Source organism: Zosterops lateralis, assembly GCF_965231275.1.
Source record: "Zosterops lateralis genome assembly, chromosome: 15".
NCBI lineage: Eukaryota > Metazoa > Chordata > Aves > Passeriformes > Zosteropidae > Zosterops > Zosterops lateralis.
Genome location: NC_139775.1, coordinates 5503221 through 5525085, shown reverse-complemented (window position 1 = coordinate 5525085; position 21865 = coordinate 5503221). Strand labels below are relative to the sequence as shown.

The following is a 21865-nucleotide window of genomic DNA, read 5'->3' as shown; positions in this document are numbered from 1 at the left end:
AAATCCAGGAGTATTGAAGACTCTGTTTCCACAAACATGTGCAGTATCCTGAGGCATGAAGGTGTGATGCTAATGAAGGTGCTAATTGAGCTGCAGTGGTGTGGTGTTCCAGCCCCACCTGCCTGAAAGCTGATCACCTGCTCTTTGGGCTTGCAGCCTGTCGAACACAACCTGCTGCCAAGCCAGTCCACGTGTAGTTATTGGATTCATTCTTGGCCAAGTCAAATTAATTTTGTTTATTGTGAAGGGAGGGATGTTAAAATTCAGTTGAAATGAATCTTACCTGCTGTGAATTTTTATTAGATTGTAGAAATGTAGAACTTCTCTTTGATAATGTTACCCATGTTACTAAAAATGGAAAAAAAACCTCAGCACCTTTATAATGCAGGAAGGAGGAAGCTGAGTTGAGGGAAAATCTGACTGAGAGGAGTATTCTCTCACTGCATTGTTGTTCATATAACCTTTAAATGTTCACTAAAGGAGGCTGTCAGATTTCAAAGTAATCATGCTAGGAGAAGAATCTTGTTCCCATCAGGGGAAATGCTAGATTTATTTTTAATTAATATAATTATTTTTAATTAAAGTTATTGTAGTCAATACTGAACGAATGGCAGTAGTTGCAGAGGGCTGGGAAAATTAATTCATTAAACAAGTTGCCCAGAAAAACACAAGCATTTTTTTTTGCTTTAAATGTAAAGGAGTTAAGGAACTGGAAGTCATTAACCTCTAAGATGACTAAAATATTAAAGAGTACCACAAGACAGTTACTTTGTCAGTCTGTTCTCTGCTGTAGAACCAGCACTTGCATCACCCTTTCAGCAAGTCAGGAGCTTGTGTTGGAGCTTATCAACGCACACATCTTGCTGCTTAGGGAAGGCAGAGACCTTGTGTTCAGGGAGAAACGAACTCTCAAACCTAAGTCTTAAAAGGTGCAGGTTTAAAACAGCAGCAAACCCCTGAAAAAACCCCAAAGCCTGGACTCAGCTGGTGGCTGATGAACAGAGCTCTTCTTTTAACCCATTTAACAATTTCAAATGACTTGAAGGTAATACCAGTTGTACCCGTCTAATGGAGGGATCAGTTTCTTCTCTTGCAGCAGCATGGCTCTATAGGTATTAAATTTAACAGTACATGTTCAGTGAAATACAGATAAACTCGGTAAATAATTAATCTGTGGATCTGCAAGATTCTCATTGTAATGTTTACTTCTAGCAACACTATCCTGATGCTGTCAGAGTAAGTGGTAAAGCTCCAGCATCAGTGATTTTGTTGTTAGTGGTAAATTCAAGCAGCCAACAATTTTTCTCTTCCAGGACATTTATTTAAATAGTGTAAAACAATTTGGCAAACTCTGGGACATACTTGAAGGTTATAGATGTGTTTCTGACCTGTGTAGTTCAATGACTCTGGAAAGGAAAACATCATCATTTTTCTTTGCAGCAGACAAGCTGTGGCTTTCACACCATTTGTGTGAAAATTTGTGTGGAAAAAAGCAGAGGCTTTTTTTAAGCCAACAGAAGCAAAGGTAGAGTTCTTCCAAGGCACTTAATTGCCTCATCCCCTCTGTGAAACTGAGAAGTGAAATATTTGAGCAATTAGTCTGCTGAGCTCTTTGCTGTCACAGCCACAGTTCCAGCTTCATTAAACTTGCATAAATTTCTGAGTTTGCATGTTGGGTTTCCTAAAACTGCTTCTTTGTATTATTACAGCAGCACTGCTGGTCTGTAAGTATTTGTGGTCTGGTTTATGGTAGAAACTGGAAGCAAATTTGTGTCTATTCCAGAACTTTGTGTTTTGTTCATTGGAGGACTTCTATGAAATATATTACTTTTTCTGATGGTTTTTTTTGAAGACTGTCTAATTCTGGTTCATGTGTAATGTATGTGTTTGTTACTTAAGGAACTTAACTGTAGATGTAAGATATTACTGGTTGCTCAGTATCATATTGTAAATTATTATTTAAATCTAATCTGAATTGCTGATATATTTTGCTTATGGCAATTAAAATGCAAGCCATGCAGTGATAGGTGTGAAGAGGGGTGGCGTCACTGTAGCATGTGAAGAGCCCACGTAATCTCCATGAGAGGATTGTGAGCAGAATGAAGTAACTGCATGTAAATACTGTGTGTAGTTTGAATGCTTAAGAGTTTACACCACTGCTCTAGAGAAGTGACTGCAGCTTGAACTTTTTTTGTACAGGGCAGCATAATAGTCTAGGGTTTTTGTATGAATCTTTACATGTTATTGCCTTGTCACTGTTTAGTTTTCTTTGGATTCCTTAATGCAGAGTCTGCTTGGTTCTGTGGCTCTAAACTGATTCTCCTTTGAAGCAGTGGGGGTGCCTGAGGGAAGTCACAGCCTTTTGGCCACAAAACAGATCTTGTCCAATAAATCCTCTCTAAAGAGAAACCCTGTCAGTGTTTGTTTTTTCTGGAAGTGATGAGTGTTTGTATAGAACTGTAGTGGCCACAGTATTCCAGTGAGACACGGAATCAATTGTTGGCATGTGTAGGTTCTAAAACTTAATAAAAATGTAAGCAACAAGAAAATTATCTTAATATTTGGTTTAGATCATGACTGCACTTTAGAAATTACTCTCCCCTGTTCCTATGCTTGGGTTTGTGCTGCATATGGGTTGGTCTTTTAGAATTTCCTCAGAAGAGGATCAGGAAGGGAGCTCCAGGAGCACACCTTTCTTGCACCCAGCTTGCCTCAGTCTTCAGTAGGATTTAGGTCTATGGGATCAGCCTACAGCTCATGCACAGGGGATTGCTGAAGTATATCTAGAGTGGATGCTGAATCCTTAGCACTGTTTTGTTACTGATCTCCTCCTGTTCCTTGTAACTGTAACCTGGAACTTTGTCTAAGTCCTTGATTTTTAGATTCTAATTTTTTAAAAATAGTTTTCTTGGTTTTTCATTTGATACTTCAAACTGTCACCTAACTGTTCCAAGAATTATCACTTCTGTTAACCCATTTGTATGAACTTGCATTGAAGATCTCCTGGTTTGTCTCACTGTTTATTTGTTTGCATTTGCAGTGACTTGGCCTTACGGAATTGTTTCCTTACGTCGGATTTAAATGTTAAAGTAGGAGATTACGGTATAGGATTCAGCAGGTATAAGGTAAGTTAATCTTGTCATGGACCACTTTTTTAAAGAATTCAGGGGCCAAGGTTAGAACAAGCATGCTTGAAAGTTGTAAACTGATACTGGATTGTCCTTTATTAGAATAATGAACTTTCAAAGTATTACTGGCAAATAACTGTAGCAAGTTCATGTACCAGAACAGGTACCTTTCTAGAGATGAGTAGAGTTTATGCCTCTGGAATGTTCAGCTCAATCTACCCTTTTTTGGTCCTATTTACAGTAATCCTATAATATGAACAAACTAATTTTAATGTGTTTTAAGGACACATTTGAAAGAAAAGTTCAGATTTCTTAATGAAAATATTCAAAATATTAAAGTATATCAAGAAAGTAAAAAATTTAAGACATTAATTAAAACATTTTGTAAGTACCAAACCTTAAACAAGAAATTTGCGTTCAAACATCTGCTATGCAGTGACCAATGGATGGCTTTCCTTCTTAGCATTATTCTCTGCTACTTGGGGAAAATGGGATTATTTTTTTAAATTCTAATTTTTGTACTTAGGCATCACATAAAGGCATATTAAGGAAAGGACTGTCACTGTCTGGAAGTTGGTCCAATGTATGTTCAACCTTTATCCAATTTTTTTCTTTTCTTAATTTTTATCAATAATTTAGGAAGATTATATTGAGACAGATGAGAAGAAATTTGTTCCTCTACGATGGACTGCACCTGAGTTAGTAACAAGTTTTCAAGACAGACTATTATCAGCAGAGCAAAATAAATACAGTAACATATGGTATGTAGAAGGCTTAAAAAAAATTCTGTGCGAGATTTGTGAACATATTTTCAGATGTTACATGAAGGAGTAAATAATATTTAAATATTTAGCCTGATGCATCAGATGTACAGTATGTTAATCTCTGTAAACCTGAAACTATATCCTGCTTTGGAAAGATGCTTAGAAATCTGTTGAGAGAAAATTGGAGCAAGCAAAAATATTTAGCAGAATACTAAGTGTTTATATTAATAAAAATACCTTCAGATGTTTATAAAGGAAAGAAATGGGAAGTGATTTTTTTGAAGAATAAGTAGCTGTGAGTGACATAAAAAGTTGATCCCGCTAGAGCCTGATGAAGTTCAGTTGGTAGAACATTGGCATTTTAATTAAAATGCTGCATTTTTGCTGCAACATTTGATAGCAGCAATTAACTGATGGTTTCTGCTGCCAAAGAGCTGATAGACAATGGCTGGTGAACTCTTGAAGATGAACATTTTTGAAATTGCCAAGTTCCACTTCAGTTCTCAAGCCCCAAGAAATTTGGATAATAGAAATTGTGGATTAGGCTAACACTTCTGAAAACGTTGTAGTTAATTCCTGCTTTATATTAAAAAGATATTAAATAGTAAACTAGGCTTTGTTTGGTGTTTTGAAAGTAGGGATGCAAAAAGCAAGTGGGGTGTATAGAAATTATGTAAAAGCTAATTTGCTTCCATCCTCCAAGGAGGCTTCCTCAGCTCACGCTGTTCATCTGGACTACAAGCAGCCAAGATCTTAAAGTTTCCAACTTGTATTTTAGTGCCTCTAATGCAGAGCTGCTTTGAACAGGTTTGGACTAGATGATTCCAGACACCCCTTCCAATCTAAACTATTCTACGTGCAGAGTCAGTTACTTTGCATTTTGAGCACAGAAGGATTCTCTGAAGATTGGCATTGACTGTAATCAGTGAAAATGCTATTAGTGTTGGATACAGTACAGGTGTAGCACTGAGCAAAGGCAGCTTTTGACCACTGCAGCTTGCCAGTAAGGAATTCTATGAATTCTGGAACGAAGATGAATTCTCTAGCAGTTTGACCTATAACTGCAGTTTCTCATGAAAGCTTTTTCTCTTCACTTGGACTAACTATAAAGTTTTAAAATCTCATTTCTGTGCATCATATAAAAATATAACAATATTTTTTTATTTTTTGAATTATTGAAAAGATAATATTTTATTATATTTGGGGATTTTCCATGATCAAATAATTTGAGACCATCTATATTTTGTTGCCTTCAAAAAACTTTATTCTTCAGGATTTTAGCATTCTGTCAAAATGAATTAACAAGTTCTGAAGTTATTCTAGAGACAATGGGGAATAGTATTTATTTCTTTTTGCCAGTTATGCTTTGTATAACCTTTCTTAGGAAAGCTGCTCTAAAATAGTTCAGAGAATGCCCAGGTGTTTGCTGCTCTTTTACAGGTCCCTGGGTGTGACGTTATGGGAGCTGTTTGAGAATGGTGCTCGGCCTTACTCAGACTTCTCTGACAGGGAAGTCCTAACCCATGTCATCAAGGAGAAGCAGGTTAAACCCTTCAAGCCACGTCTGGAGCAGCCATACTCTGATAGATGGTAAGCTTTAAATGTTTTTATTTATTCTTAAAGCTGCTGAAGAAGTTTCTCAAATGACTCAGCTCTTAAATACATTGAAATTGCTACAAGGAAACTCAGTGAACAAACCCTAGATAAAGGGAGTAAAAGGACTTGCTAGAGATGGAAGTTCCTGCCTGTGATACTGGTTACTCTGAGACTTGTTAGGTATCTGAATTCTTTAAATTCCTTTTCATTGTGACACCTATTGAAACATGTTTTCATTTGCACAGGTATGAAGTTCTGCAGTTCTGTTGGCTGCCTCCAGAAAAGAGACCGACGGCAGAAGAAGTGCACAGACTTTTAACTTACCTCCGCATGCAAAGCCAAAGGGACTCGGAGATTGATTTTGAACAGCAGTGGAATGCTCTGAAACCAAACACCTCAAATAGAGAAGCAAGTAATTCTGCATTCCCAATCTTGGATCACTTCACAGGAGATAGACTTGGCCATGAGCTGGAGGAGGTTCTGACTGTAACTGAAACAAGCCATGGTCTGAGCTTTGAATACATCTGGGAGGCAGCTAAACACGATCACTTTGATGAATGTGGTCATGTGAATCCTGATGAAGCCATGACCTACACAAGTATTTTCTATCCAGTGGAGGTTTTTGAGAGGTCACTTTCAGAGCAAGGACCAGGAGCACAGGATGGAAGTGGTCAAGAGGCATCACTTTCTGTCCCTGGGGTGTTACCTGTGTTTGATGCACACAAACTTTCTGTTGGAAATGACTACTATATCCAGTTAGAGGAAAAAGGAAGTGGCTGCAGCATGAATTTTGATAACCAATCAGTTGTATTAACAACAGAAGTTGATCATCAAGAAGCTGTACAAGAAAAAAGTTCTCATTTCACGGTTCTCAGGGATCTTGATGTTGAAGAATCTAGTACTGATGGGGACTTCTTCCACTACAATACAGATCCTAAAGAGGAATTTTTGCCTGCTACTAGTAGTCCAGAAAGTCCTTTCCAGAATATATTTAATGACATGGATAGATCAGAAGAACTGACAAGTAGAAAAATACTTGGGTTTGCTGATGGTTCTCCTAAAGACTTTAAACCGGCTGTTTTGAACTTAAATACAGATGCTAGAAAGGCAGTAGACTGTTCTGAAAAGGAGCATTCTAGTCATGCTTCTGAAAATGAAACAGTTTCCCTATGTGAAAATATCTCTAACCAGTCAGACCTGGTAACTTTAGAAGAACTTACTGATAACTTCTTATTTCTTCAAGAGAAAAACTTACTAACAGGGTTATTGCCTAACAAAACCAGCAGTGATTTTGGGCAAAACTCAGATGATGTTCTAAAAAGTATATTAGAAACCTCAAAAAGAAACTCAGTAGAGCCTGAGCCTGTGCTGGCTGAAAGTGCACAGGTCTTTTCTTTAATACATGAAAGTCTTAAAACAATCAAAGATGAAAATTTTAACCCAGTGACAATGAATAAAGATCCCAGTTCCCAGTCTCAGACTCCTGTAGAGATTCAGGCATCCTCTAGTCCACCCACAGCACGTAATTCTTGTGACAACTGTTCAAATCCTCCTAATTTGAAGGATGAGGGGAAATTTCAAAATGTAGAAGTGAATGAAGTCATGTCCTATAACACTGATGTTCTCTGTCAAGAAGAGCTATCTTATAATGCCAAAAATAAAAATGTTGGAAACAGTCCCTATAATAGTGTTGCTGTTGAAACAGATGAGTGTGATGCACAGATGAAACAGGGAATGCTTTTCAAGGCTGATAAAATGACTTTTGATAGAGAAAAATGTAATGATCAGGAAGACAGGAAAAGAAACTTGCAAGATAGTTCTCCCATATTAAAAAAAAATGAATGTTTATTGGAGGAAATACAAGAAACATCAAATCATTTTGAGAACTGTAAGGATGTTCCAGAAGAGGTGACCTCAATTTTTGTTGCTGCTTCAGATTGTACAAGTCAGGATAGTCTTTTGGAAGACAGCCCATCTCCTATACAAGCTGTAGAACAAACCTTAGAGACACCTGATTCTTTGGATTCTTTAGATGTAAATGAGGTTTTAGAATCTTTACAGGCTCAAAGTCCTCAGAAACTTTTGCCACCAGATAAACCTGCTGACAGTGGCTATGAAACAGAAAACCTGGAATCTCCAGAATGGAGTTCCCATGTCCCTGTTGAGGATGCTTCCAGCGCTGATACTGCTCTGTGTGTTGTGAGCGAGAGCAGTGTCAGTGCTTTGCCTTCTAACCCAGTCATCATTGTGTCAGAAGCAGCAGCTTGTTTGGATGCAGTCAACAGTAATTGTGAAATAACCCCAGTGGTTTTTCTGGGTGGAAATCAAAACTCTTACAGGGACTCAGCCTATTTCTCTGATAATGATTCTGAACCAGATAAAAAACCAGAAGAGTCTGTAAATCTGTCCAGGGAGACTCTGTGTGTTGTTTCCTCCAACAGAGGAGAGAATCACACTGAAGAGGTTTCTAGTTTTGAAGAGAGACAGCAAATGTGTGATGTGAGGAATTACCAGGATGATGATAATCAAAACTCGAAACTGGAACTAAACCACAATTTAGAGATCCAAGAGATGGATGAAAGAACGCAGGGGTGTCCTGATGAGTGGACTGAGGCAACTCTGACATCCCTGGAAATAGTGATGGAAGGTAACCTGAGGGATGAAATAAAACTCTCTGAGGCTTCCCATAAAAGTGTGTCTTGCGTTGGCACTAACACTTCAGAACTTCTTTCACACAGAGACTTGAAGCCTGTGCACAACATGGCTTTAGATCTGAGCAACAGTGAGAAGTCCTTCTATCACATGGAAGGACAAAAATTGAAAGAGCCAGATATTGAAGGAAAATACCTCGGCAAACTCAGCGTGTCTGGAATGCTTGATTTAGAAGACGGCGATGATGCAGATGAGGAAGATGAAAACAGTGATTCTGAGGACGACATGAGGACTTTTCATATGCATAGTCTGAGTTCTGACAGTGAAGATGAAACTGTTCATCAAGTACCTGAGATAGTTACTGACAAAGATGATGGAAAACATTTGAGAAGCTTGTTGAAACTTCCAAAACCTCTTAATGAAAGGCAGCCTGAAATTTGGAAAGATGAGAAAAAGGCTGTAACGTTCTTTGATGATGTGACAGTCTATTTGTTTGATCAGGTACCCTTCTTTTTAATTACTAAGTTAAGTTTTTGTTAGCTTTTGTTTGTTTGTTGTTGTTTTTCTTTAAACAAGGAGTAATTTAATAAATTGCTTAATATTTGGGAAAACCTTGTTACAGAAGTACCTTTCTTGTTTTGGCAGGATTACAGCTTATTTATGATATGGGTTATTATCTCTTCATAAATTAAGACTATATAAGAATATATATATATATATATATATATATATATATATATATATATAAAGTAATCATATTTATATATAAAGAAAAAAGAACTTTGTGACTTGGGTAAGTGCAGTTGTGTGCTGCTGGTAGAATAGCAGCACTAGTTGGAAGTGAAGGAGGGTTTTGCTTTGGTTGCCAGAACCTGAATCTCCATTGCTGTTGGACCCTTGATTGCATGTGCTGAATAAAACATGGTTTTAGTGATGTTTTTCTGCTGTTTATAAGATGTGTTTAATTTGAATATGCAAAGCAGCATTGCTATGGACAAGATTTAATTATTGTATTTTGCCAGAATATTGTTGTAACTTTATAGAAGCAGTTTATCTGTTTATGAGTTTGAAGTCTTTAAGATGCTTTATAAAAGAAAGGAAGAAAGCAAAAAAAGCCAATAATTAAACAAAAAAAACCACCCCAAAACTCAAACTGAAAACCTAACTCTGAATCTTATGTTAGGTAGCACTAAGGTAAATTTATCTAAGATCATAATCAAAGATGAGAACAGTATTTAGATGGTAATGCTAATTTTTATTAATCCTGTGGGATTCATGGTCAGTGACACAGTCATCTGCTTATAAAATTCAAGGTTACTTTTGTTTCCCTATCAGCTTTATCAATTTTTAACTTCTGTAACTGGATACAGAGGGGATTGTATTCTAGCATTGTGGCGACTAAACTAGTCCAGTGAGTTTAAAAGAACAGTCACATTGTCAAGCTTTGGAAATGTTGCTTATGATGACGCACATAAATATTAGAGTTAACTGTGTTTTGGAATAGAAAACATAGGTGATTTATTTGTGTTTAGGCAGCCTGTAGAATAGTAATCCTTTTGTCAGAGAGGAAGGAAGAAATCAGCTGTGTTTGAACTGTTTTTAGTTGTTGAACTCTTTACTTTTTATTACAATAACTGATAAAATGTTGGCTGCTTCCAGTACCGGCTGTACAAAGTCTGTCTCTTTATCCTGAACATGATTAGGGGATTAAAAAAAATAAAATGTCGGGATAAGGCTTTATTAAAGAGGAAAAAAAACCCCTACCCATGTTAAGCTGATATGGGAACTGTTTTCAATTGGAAGGTATTTTATTCTTTGTTCCTAGAAACATGAAACCATTTTATATCATAAATAATATTTAAATAGTAATTTCCTGCGTGCATTTTAGCGTCGATTTGATGCAGCTTTCTTTAGAAGTGTGTGCATGTGCTAATCTGTAACTCAAAGTCTGGTTGTGTTGTTGTAACAGTTTACAGACCTTTTAATTTCCACATTTGACTTGATGGTACGATGGGGGAGTGTATTTGTGGGTGCTGGCATCTGAAGGCACGGAGACATTGTGTAAAAAGAGTTAAAAAAGTGACTTTGTTTGCCTTAGGAAACACCAACGAAGGAGCTGGGAAGCCGTGGGATAGACGTGAACGGGGAAGGTGCTGGCAGCTCTCCTGTTCCATCTTCCAGTCCTGGTTACTTAAACAGATTTGCAAATTCAGAAAGCTCAACAGATGAAGAAGGTACATGAATATATTTATGCACAGCAGAGGACGAGACTGTTTTATGCAGAGCCTTTCATGAAAAGTCATTAAACTATATGTGATCTGTAAATTCACTGGACCATGTTGGTGTCAATTTTGCATCCTAAGCACACACTGCAGCTGGGCTCAGATTGCCTTATTCCTGAGAAGCAAAGCTGGATATTATACTGGTTGTTTATATATTGATGTGTCCAGGGTTGCCTGAGAGGCAGCCAAACTGGGTGACGAATCTTTGTGACTCTCTGGGCTAGAACCCTGCCCAGGGTTACAGGTTTTATTTGGGGTTAATGCAGTTTTCCAGTCTACTTGTACAACTCTGGGTGACCTTACATTACATTACTGTAATGCTGCTTTTTTTCTTCTTTCTTCTTTTTTTTTTTTTTATTTTCCTCCCCAAGGTGGGGGTTTTGAGTGGGACGATGACTTCTCTTCTCCAGAGCCATCCTTTATATCCAAGGCAGCTAATAGTCTCATTGGTTCTAAAGCACCCCTTCAGCCATCAAAATACTTCTCTCCACCTCCACCTTCCCGGACTCTTGATCAGAACTGGTCACATTCATCCCCTTATTCCAGATTCTCCATTTCTCCTGCAAACATGGCAAGCTTTTCTCTTACACATCTTACAGATTCCGATATTGAGCAAGGAGGTAAGTGATTTAGTTATAATAATTACTTTAAAGATACAAATTAAAACCAGTAGGTAAAGATAAAAGTAACAGATACAACTAGTCTTGTTCTACTTAAATACCAAATGTGGAAGTACGTTTTTAACACTATAAAAGTTTAGGTCTGGTCTTGCATTTCAGTTAAGACATAATTTTCCATGGAGAATGAGATTATTTGCATCCAAGCTGTACAAAGTTGTGGTTGAACAGCCTGTGGAACATTTACAGGACAGGCTCTCAGTTTTTGTGTTAAAAACCCAAGTGCTGTATTTGTATAAATGAAACCTTTGCAATCATGAAGCACTGCTGTTGCAACTGCCACACTATGGCATTTATTAATTCTGGGTATTGCAGTGTCTCAAGTCACAATTGTCTTTTCATTGCACAGGATGAGGATGATTATGAGCAGAAATATAATGTTTCTGCTATTATTGTGTAAGCTTATTTTACACTTTAGTTTCATGTCATATTGCTTTTTAGACATTGTATTATTGACATTCTCTTGAGAATTGCAGCATATTTTCTAGAGGTGTGAATAGAATAGCTTTTGTTAGGAGAGCCAAACAATCTGTCCAGAGCAATATTGAGTACTAACAGTGTTTATTAACAAGCCTTCTTGTCAGTAACCAAAGGCTTTTTTAACCTTTGATACATTTTTGAGGGTTAAGAGAAGCAAAAATAAGCACACTTGAATCACTTTAGCATATTATTAATCTTGATAACACATTGCATTATTAAAAATAAATATTACTGATTGCAGAGCCTTGCTAATGGTCAATGTCTATAAATATGTAATCAGCGTTATATAGAGTTGTATTGTTCTTGTATTGTGCTTATTGATTAGATAATATTTGCTGCTTAGTAACTTAGAGATAAGAGAGAATATTTTGGAGATCCTATGTTGCCTTATGTGTCCTAAGAAGTGACATTGAACTGTGTGATTGAAGCAGATGTCTATGAATAAATGAACCAAATGTTTACAGAGGTTGAAAGTGTAGGGAAAAATTAACCAAAACTTGGAAGGGCAAAACAGCAGAATGCCAAGTTCTAGCAAGAGTCTTACAAAGAAGTGAGGGTTGTGCAGAAGAATCTCACTGTATCTTATGACCTTTCCTCTACTAATAGGAAGCAGTGAAGATGGAGAAAAAGATTAAATCAATTTAAACTTGCTTGGACTCCATACATAAAACACATAGACTTTGTGTTTGAAACTTCTTTATCTAAACTCTGGATCCCCCTGGAGAAACACAGGTAATCAAGAAGTATTGAGAAATGGAAGTAAACACTGAAAGCAATGTTAAATCAGGACATTAATTTGAATGTGTATTTAACTTTGTAATGTATTTTTAAATCAGTGCAATTTTGCTTTTCATTGAAAGACGATTCTGCCGCTGTTTTCAAGTACTTGAAGTATTTTTCAGATAACTTAAGTAAAGCAATTACACTACAGTCTGGTTTATGTATGAGATTGTATAATATTCTTTTTATATTTTTCCATGTAGCTCATTATCTATTTGAACATACACCTGTTGTAGAATTGTGTATAACTGTCCTGTGCAACAGGTGGCTGTGTTGATGGAACTGTATGAATGATAGTTGATCAGTAGTGAGCCATATTTATTCAAAAAGATATCACTACATATTACTTTGCTTATTACAATTGCACTATGGATTATTCTTCCTTTATTTCCTGATGATGTACAGAATCAAAATCTTAAATCTTTCAAGGAAACTAAGACAAGTTGAATTGGCCCAGTTATCCAGTTTAATTTGTCCTTTTTGTAGCCTTTGCTATGCACGGTACTTGTAAAACGTACATAACTTCTGAGTATTATGTTAGACTTGCTGAAATCTTATATTCAGTACCATTTCTAAAATGATAATGGTTATAGAATGGTTGTTAGTGTTCATGTTTTATAGGAAACTGGAAAAGAATATATGATATACTCTGGAATTTTTAGATGAAAGAGATATTGTCTCTTAATTCCTCCATATGATCCTACTGACTGCTTAAACTGTAATAGCATCTGACTATATCACAATTAAGGGCCTTCCAGTTTTTACTACAATTTCTGCCTTGGAGAAAGAAGAGGAAAAATTGGCTGTACAAAACTCTGGAATTTATGTATCTTATAAAAAGACTAATTTCAGTAGACTGGATTTGAGTACACTTGGCCCTTCAGTTGTGCATTCTGTGAATTTTGAAGCTCACTCTTTGGCCGACTGCAGATCGGGGCTCCCTTCAGAGGCCTGTGGTAAACCTACCTCTCGGTGATGTTATAACAATTAAGATTTTGATTAATGATTAATGTCCAGATTGGCACCCGTTATAGGGCCAGATCCATTTTAAGATGTCTGCAGAGCTCCATGTTACATCTTCAAATGCATCCTGAACAAAGGCTGCAGTACAGTAGGTTTGCTCTGAAGCCTGTAGGGAAGGGAAGACAGTGTAGGGGCTTAACCCTCCTGCTCTATCATGCACTTATCTGATTTAATCCTCTAAACTGCTCAGAAAAAGATATCCTTAATTATTACTCCAAAGTGAGTTCAATTGAAAAACAAATCCCTGACTTCTTGGAATGCCTTACACGGTTCAGATCTGTAGGAAACACTGATAGGAACAGTTTACCTGGCTTTGTATTTGTTTACCTATACTAAAATACAAAGGCACTGAATTATGAAGTACTTTGTATTTTAGTGGCTGTTTTGGCAGGGCTTGAGGTAATGGTGGTCCAAGTGCTCAATTGCTCTCTGTCCAGATCCAGTCACCAGAGAATTTTCACTGTATGGAGATGGGAGGACTAGATATTCTCAGATATGTGATTTTTTTTTTTTTTTTTTTGTATACCTCTGTGTTAATTTTGATTTTAAAGTATGTTTTAAAAATGGCAGGAATATGTTAACTGCCTTTTTTCCAATATTATTTAGCCCTTAAACCAGAATGGCTTTCATACTGATTAAAAGGGAGTGATTTAGTTATCATGTTTGAAGTTGCCAATGAATTGAGATATCTTTTTCTGATGAGGCACTCAGGTTCAGAGTTAGTCAGAACTGTTCTTCAGTATGAAGTGAGGAACTGAATTTTCCTGTGGACCTTTCCCAAAACATTATTTAGAAGGCAAAGTCAAGTAGTTCTTAATACAGGCTTACAGTATATACTGTAGAGGGTTTAAGGAAGCTGTGCGCTACTGAAAATATTTTTAAATGTTGGTAATAGACCTTGGGCACAAACTATTGCTTAGAAATTCCATACTCCCAACATTAAAATCCTTGATACAGCTAGATTTAGGGTATCTCATCTGTCTTTAATTCTCATCATAGTAAGAATGAAACTCCATAATAAGTCTGCAAAGAATATGTGGGCTTGTCTGCCTTGCGTGGTAAAAAACCTGTCAGACCTGGAGTTCAGCCTTAATTTTGAATAATTTAATTTAAAAAATAGTCCTGGGTTAAATAAAAGCTTATGCTCCGGAATGTTGTAATTTGGTTGTGCATTTTGTTTCTTGTAATTCTGGAAAATCAGATGTTTATCTTGCACATCAGGAATTTCCTTTGCTTAATGGAAATGTAAGATTTTTATTCTTTACCCGGGTTTAAAGAAAATATTACAGAGGAAGTGAAAGTTTACTCCTTTGTCCAAATGGACTCATTGCTAATGAATTGCCAAAGGAGCATTTTTTTCCAAAACTAGATGTGTATGATATTAAGCAAGGTAATGTTCCTTTTTAGCTGTACAATGAAGAGAAATAAATATTTGAAGTTATCTCAGATCACTTAAACATGAATTTTAATTTCAGTAATCCAGTAGGCTGGATTGCAATAATATAAACTAACTTTTGGGGTAAAAAAATGGTATTTAAAGATCTGATCAACTACTAGCAATACTTATATATCTGCTGGCAGTCAAGTGGCACAATGATGATGAATCAGTAATTCCAACATGTTACATTATAAAGAGGGGATTTGTTCCAAATCATTCATTACACTCTATGTAATTTCTTGCACTAGCTACTTAAGCCTGGTCTCTGTTTTAGAAGTACACGTATCTATTTTCAATGGTTTATTATGAGGACTGGTTAATTCCTTCTCTAGTAGAATACCTGGATTGTTTGAATAATGAAGGCATTGTCTCAATTTGGCTACTAAAGGTATTAAAAAGATCTGATTTTTCCCACCTAAAGAAGTTTATTTGGACATTAGGATCTGTAGTGGGAAGCCTAGAGAGCAACAAGAGTGTCCAGTTTCAGTGGGAACACCTGTACTCTCCTAAATCCCCCAGCTGCAGATACACTGTGTATAACTGCATTTATGGAAATTGCCATTTTCATGGAAATGAGCAGATTCAACTCTTTTTTCATATCCTTGTTGATGCACTAATGAAAGCCATTTAAGCCTCATTCTTTTAATCAGTATTTTTAGCAGATTTTTATGTAATACTCAATCTTTCAAGAGGAGGCTGGTTGGTAGACTTTTTTTTATGGTTAAGCACTATCCTAAAATGTCAGCATTGTCAGGTGTCAGTGGCTTGGCTATTTGTGTTGGAGTTGGTGAAAGGTGGAATCCAAGTACATTAGCCTTATAAGAAATAGCCTTAAATAAGAATGGAGTTACTTCAAAAAATTACTTCAGCTTTAAGTCATACATGTTATGGTTTTGGTACAAAATGGGAAGAAATCTAGAGGAGAGTCAAACATCATATAAACTTATTGAAAATAAGTATTTGTAATACCAGCAGCCTGTTTTTCAGAAACTTGAATATGACTTACAGTTAGTTTTGTTTATGAAATTGTTTGAACTTGCACAGATGTAGGTGTAACTTAAATGATAAATGGTACTGATGTGTGTGTATATATCATGTTCAATTCTATTTGTAAATGAGAAACTATGTAACAAAATCATAGGTATGAGGTTTTCCTATTGTAATTTAATACAGGTATGAGGTTTATGGCAATATATCATAGTTAATGAAATTTCAGGTAAAAATGTCTTTAAATTGTGTACATTTTTAAATTGTAATTTCTACTGTATATTGATTATCATGCATAGTGTGATTCAAGAAACTGCTTGTAATTTAAAAATATTTAATATTAAAAATAAAATACAGTTATATATTTATAATCTCTTTGTATGTTTGTTCATTTTTAAACAGATGCCAGCAGTGTAGTTCTACTGTAAGATATATTTATTAGTCTCCTGAGGTTGAGAGAGTTCCAAAAGCTCAGAGCCACAGTCCCAGCAGATGAATCCACACTAAATAGTGTAGTCAACTTTAAATTCTTCCAGTATCATCACCCTTGTGAACATTGCAGGTAAAGTGCATACACAGTCAGTAGAGAAGCAATAATTAAAACAGAAACAGTGTAATTCTGAATACTGAATTTTGCTTTTAATACTAGAATTAAAGATCTGTAGGAAGAATGGGGATTTTGAAATTTATAAATTCAGAAAACAGGTTGATGTTGTTTTCTCAGTGTTCATGGAATTTCTTCTTAGAAGACTTGCTTGGGTTTTTTCAGTCTAAGTGCGTGTGCTGAATGGATCAAAAATCACCGGGTAAAATCAATGTCACGCTGGTGTGTACTGGGAGCTCCTTTGAGGGGCTGAGGCTGTTCCAGGAGGGTGCGGGTGTTCTCTGCCCTCGGGGAGGGTTGGGATGGCCCTGGGCAGCCCTGGCAGCATTGATGGAGCCTCTTGTGGAAACCCCCACCTCACATGGCACCTGTTGTCACCTGGGAATGAGAAACTGATATCAAGATGACTTCATTTCATTAGGTAAAATATAACTACTGGGCTGAAATTTGACCAAAGGTGCTTGTCATTAATGAGAACAGATGCAAAAGATCCCATGGCACTAAACTGGTCACCTTATACAGAACTTATTATCAAGGAATTTGAGAACTTGCAATCTTTATGAGCAGCAAGTTCTCAGAGAGATGGCAGTGCTGTGTCTGTGAGCCTGCGGCACCCGGGCAGAACTGAGCTGGGACAGACTTTGTCCTCCACCTGCCGAAGGAGCCCCCGGCCGCCCCCTCCTGCGGTGACAGCGCCGTGCCTGGCTCAGTGCCGGTGACACCCGCGCTGCTGCCCCCTGTGTCACCGCCAGCCCTGTGACCACCCCGAGCACGGCGGGAGCCTTGGGCAGGGCGCCGTGGCCGTGCCCGGCCCCGGGCAGGCTGTGCGGGTGCCCGCCCGGCCGGTGCTGCCCGCAGGGACCGCAGCCCCCGCCCGGCCCGGTGCTGCCCGCAGGGACCGCGGCCCCCGCCCGGCCCGCTGCTGCCCGCAGGGACCGCAGCCCCCGCCCGGCCGGTGCTGCCCGCAGGGACCGCGGCCCCCGCCCGCCGGGCCCGCCCCGCCGCTAAAGCCACGTGTCCGGGGCAGCGCCTGCCCGCGGCCGCCTCTGCCTGCGGGGCTCCTCGGGCCGGGGCAGGGCCTGCGCCCCTCTGACCCTGGCTCGCTCAGAAGACACGCGGCGTTCCCTCCCTGTTGCCCCCATAGTCCCTGCTGTTGTTCCTGGCTCCCCCTGGGTCTCAGCCGCGTTGCCCCTTGGGCCCCAGGCACCTCCTCAGCAGCTGGTGGAGTGGTAAGTCGCAGAGAAGAGGGATGCCAGCCCTGGTAGACTGCAGAGGGTGTTAAATGCGTTGGTATTTGGCAGCTCTTTCTCTTTGGTTTCTCTTGAGCACTCCAATCTGTTGCTCCTGATCCCTCCACAATCTGTTTTCTCCTTGCACACTTTCATACTACCTTTCAGGGACTCCCAGCAGCTGAGCTGGGGCTCTGTAAGGTACTTCTCTGGGTTACAGCAGTGGCAGTCTGAGAGCAAACCTGCCAGCTAGGCACCTTGTTGTCCCATGATACCCCACTTGTTTTTGCCCAGCCTGCAGGTTAAAAGACTGCTTTGCTCTCACAGTTTGCTGAAGCTTCCTTTCCCTTGGATAGTCTTCCAACTTTCTTGGCTGCCTCCATGAACCCTCTCTTCACCAAGTCTTGTGGGCTGTTTTTTTCCAAACAGCAGCACTCCCCAGCAGTGCTTCTTGTGCTTGGGCAGGGAAGCTCCCTCTCCTCTGTGCTGTCCTGTAGCTGTGCCTTTTCTGCCAAGTGTGTTTACACAAAGGGTCCAGAACAAACCTGGTGCTTGCCTTTGGACCTGTTTTCTCGCTGAAGATACCTGTCTCTACCATTTTTTTAGGCTCCCACAACACAAGCTGCTTGGTGCTGTCTTTCAGCTGTCATCACCTGGGTGCTACCCTAAACCAGCTGCTTTGTGAATTCCTGTCCTGTTTGGTAAAGTTGCCTTTTTGGTAGTAAGGAACCTGGAGATGGCCAGGATGTCCTCACAGGCAGAGAACTGAGTCACTGTGCAAGCCCAGCAGCTGAACTTGGCTTTAAAGAAATGAGAAACGAGACAGCAGGTGGTGTTTACCACAGCCAGCCAGGACGTGCCACCACCTGCTCCAGCTAAGGCTGATGTCTTATACTGGAACAGTCTCACATCTGTGACTAGGTTTTCTTTCTTCTTTTTCCTTCATTTTTTTATTGGCTCACCAACTGCTCCTACAATAGCATTGGCATAAAATATATTTTGGTTAGATGAAACCTTTTTATGACTACATGAACTGGAAGGCTGTGGAAAGAACATATTTTAGGAATGTCTCTTAGTAACACTGATCGTTGGTGCGAGAGGCAGGGTTGCTGTGGTGCTGTTCCCTTCAGATGTAGTGTGGGCACAGAATATGGGCTGAGGGGGGTAAAATATCAATGCTGTCATCTAATGCAGAGGAAGGAACATTTCTGTGTCTTTTTGGATAACTTAGCCTGCTCTGCTGCGGTTGATTTGGGGCAGTCACTGCAATTAAGCCCTGCCATTATTGGATTGCTGTTGGAAGAGGGAAGGGCTTTTTTGTGTGTGTGTGTGATGGGGACTAGCCCAGAACACAGAAATGCTGCAGCTGAAAACACTAGGCTGGCTCAGAGCTTCTCGCTGGGAGTGTGCCATGTTTCCCTCTAGTGGACTCCTCTCGCAGTGGAAACCTGTGCCTACAAAATCTAATTACCAGGAGTTCAAGGAGAAATTACTTTGAATAAGAACCTGAGGGTCCATCTAATACCCCCCCTAAAGCCAGCATATGTACATTGGTGCATGGTTTTATTATAACATGAGGTAGTGAGGAGCTGGGAGACAACAGCAGCATAAGAGATCAAACAGAAGCGATGTGTTATCAAACCTGACTGACTTGTACTCTGCATATTTTTTTGAGTTGTGGTTCACTTTTCTGCAGAAAGACTGGATCAACTTGGAGACCATTTTCTCTTACGTACAGTGATAAAGGAAAAATCTCTCTGCTTTGAGGCTTATTTCTATGAAAGGGGAGGCATCTGTTTCTCACCAGTAGGTGATTCACTGCATCTTTGTTTCACTGGCGCCATTCACTTGCCCTCTGCTCCCTCTGCCAGCTCTCCTCCCAGCTGAATATTCGTGTTATGTTTTTACAGCACATTGATAATTAATACCAGTCCATTCAACAGAACATGAAGACTAAAACCAAAGGGAAGAAACAAAGGCAAACTGTTGACAAAGAAGCATTTTCAGAAGAGCCGTCAGTGAGAAAAAAGGAACTAGTGAAATGTTTGCGACGCAAAGAAAGGAGGAGTGGGGGAAACAAGGAGAGCAGCAAGATGCCCACAGGCAGAGGCAAACGGCCTTGGAGCAGTAAGGACAGGCTCCTGAGGAGACTGGAGAGCAACGAGCGTGAGAGGCAGAGGATGCATAAGCTCAACAATGCCTTCCAGGCCTTGAGGGAGGTGATCCCTCACGTGAGGGCCGAGAACAAGCTTTCCAAAATAGAGACTCTCACGCTGGCCAAAAATTACATTAAATCCCTGACCTCCATTATACTCAATATGTCCAACGGACACTTTCCAGCAGTGGAAGGGGTGGGGGGAGCCTGGGGATCCAAACTGTACCAGCATTATCAACAGCAGCATGGGGAGGATGACCATGAGGAACATCTACAGAAATATTCCACATAGATTCATGACTTCAGCCAAAACACCAACTGCCAGCTATTACTTTCCTTCTTACATCATAATACATGTTATTACCTAGAGATATAAAGAGATTATTTTTGCCTCCAGTCTCTTTTTTCTTAAAAATACAAACAGGTAGTACTCATGGCTATAGTTTATATGGCACATTAGAAAATTACCTTAAACCCCCAGAATTTTTCAGAGCATAAGGACTGTGCTTGTGTGGCGTGCCAGGGTCTGGAAACCTATCCTGTAACACTGGAGTTGACTTGAAAATAGTGATTTAATAACTTCTGAAAATTAGCCTGGAGTCGAGAGAGTGGAGTTGATCCTTTAGGTCTGTGTCACCTGGGTTCCTTGGAGGATGTTGAGAATTTTGGCTGTAGCTCTGTTCACCAGCCTTTCAATGAGTCATCTACTGTGCTAAAGAGATCAAAATTGATGACAGCATTTGACTGACTTGGTGACTGAAATGGCACATATGGGAAATTGGTCACCAAATCTGAACATTTTTCTTGGTATTTAACTTCTGTGGATCTGCCCTGGTAAATTTTGAACCTTGCAAGGCATAAAAAGATCTGTTCATGCAAACATCTGCAAAGCCTTCTTAGATTGTAAGCTCTCTAGAGTAAGGACAGTTCTGATCTGTTTCCAGAGCATTTGGCCTCATGGAGATTTTCTTTAGTTTGGGTGCCATTGTAATACAAATAATAAATAAGGGACAAATTACTTACTTTTGCCAAGACAATGATAAAAATGCTTTAGTATAGTCTTAAGTTAGACAGTGCTTTGGCCAGTTTAAATTATTTGCTCATGAAGCCTGTGATGTGGTCAGGTGCTTTCTGGGTTAGTGTTAGATTCTGATTCTATAAAACAATAAATGAAGCAGAAACTCTTCAAAAAGGAAAATGAGCACTTTTTTTCCGCTCCCCCTATCCCCTTCTGTGGTAAAAAGTTTTATGTCACTGAGGAATTCTCATTTCCTCTTGTATTCTCATACCTGGGGCATATGAAGCTGGAGTGGCTTCAGTTGGAAGTGTGGTGCCCGTGGAGTCCCCATGTCACTGCTCCCCCTCCCCATGTGTCCCATGGAGCAAGAGGCTGCTGCTCTGTGCTCTGATGTCACAGGAAACATTGGGCACCTCATGCATCACTAGGATTGATAATGGTTTGTGGTGTGGCCCTTTTCCTGCAGAGGAGGCCTGTCCAAGGAGGAATGGGGGCTGAGGAAGGATTTATCAGATCCATCACCAAAGGATTGTGCTGCACTTTGCAGGATGAAGTGTGTTTGTAGTTTGCTGCAGCACAGCTGAGGGGATGACAGTGTAATTCAGAGTGAAAGGTGAGCTTTCTCACACAGGCTGGTAGGGGATGTGAATTATCTTTCTTCACCACAGCAATCCATATGTAGAACATATGGATGTAGAACAACACCATCGTTTATACATGTGGTTGCCTTACTGGAGAAAACATTTGGATCCTGCCTCAACTGGAATTTTCTTAGTTGTTGAAATGTTTTCACATTAAAATAAATGTGATTAAGCCCTTCCTGTACTCAAGTGTTAATGAAAGAATTGCAGAGTCTCTTAGAGAAATAACTTGTCATTACAGTGCTGGATTTTAATCCATTCACCAGCTGCCCCCTGTGGATAAATTAATCCTCACTGTATTTATACACTCATTACAATGAGTCAGTCAGTAACACCAAGGCCTTTTCTTCCAGTTACTCCACTCAGCACCTCCTCAGGTAAGAGATGTTGATGTTATTTGGTTATTTCTCA

General features: G+C 39.2%; 2 protein-coding genes across 4 annotated transcripts in view; both read left to right on the top strand.

Annotated features, from left to right (window-relative positions):
• LMTK2 (lemur tyrosine kinase 2) overlaps nucleotides 1-16158 on the top strand; it is a gene marked incomplete at its 5' end in the record, with an annotated part of 41507 nt that extends 25349 nt beyond the window's left edge. The window contains 7 exons of the mRNA XM_083872904.1: nucleotides 3041-3125; nucleotides 3768-3889; nucleotides 5333-5482; nucleotides 5734-8641; nucleotides 10239-10374; nucleotides 10794-11042; nucleotides 12186-16158. Coding sequence (XP_083729030.1) covers nucleotides 3041-3125; nucleotides 3768-3889; nucleotides 5333-5482; nucleotides 5734-8641; nucleotides 10239-10374; nucleotides 10794-11042; nucleotides 12186-12214 — 3679 coding nt within the window. The 3' untranslated portion in view covers nucleotides 12215-16158. The remainder of the gene's footprint in view (nucleotides 1-3040; nucleotides 3126-3767; nucleotides 3890-5332; nucleotides 5483-5733; nucleotides 8642-10238; nucleotides 10375-10793; nucleotides 11043-12185) is intronic.
• A 1298-nt stretch (nucleotides 16159-17456) lies between these two features.
• Nucleotides 17457-21793, top strand: BHLHA15 (basic helix-loop-helix family member a15). 3 transcript variants are annotated; one of them, XM_083872359.1, is made up of 3 exons: nucleotides 17457-17640; nucleotides 19337-19446; nucleotides 19551-21793. In XM_083872359.1, the coding sequence occupies exon 3, from the start codon at nucleotides 19587-19589 to the stop codon at nucleotides 20085-20087; it is 501 nt and encodes a 166-aa protein (XP_083728485.1). In that variant the 5' UTR covers nucleotides 17457-17640; nucleotides 19337-19446; nucleotides 19551-19586; the 3' UTR covers nucleotides 20088-21793. The 3 variants fall into 3 exon arrangements, with proteins under 3 accessions (XP_083728485.1, XP_083728484.1, XP_083728483.1); XM_083872358.1 differs by lacking the exon at nucleotides 19337-19446 and having other exon boundaries at nucleotides 19584-21793; XM_083872357.1 differs by lacking the exon at nucleotides 19337-19446.
• Nucleotides 21794-21865: the final 72 nt, after the last annotated feature.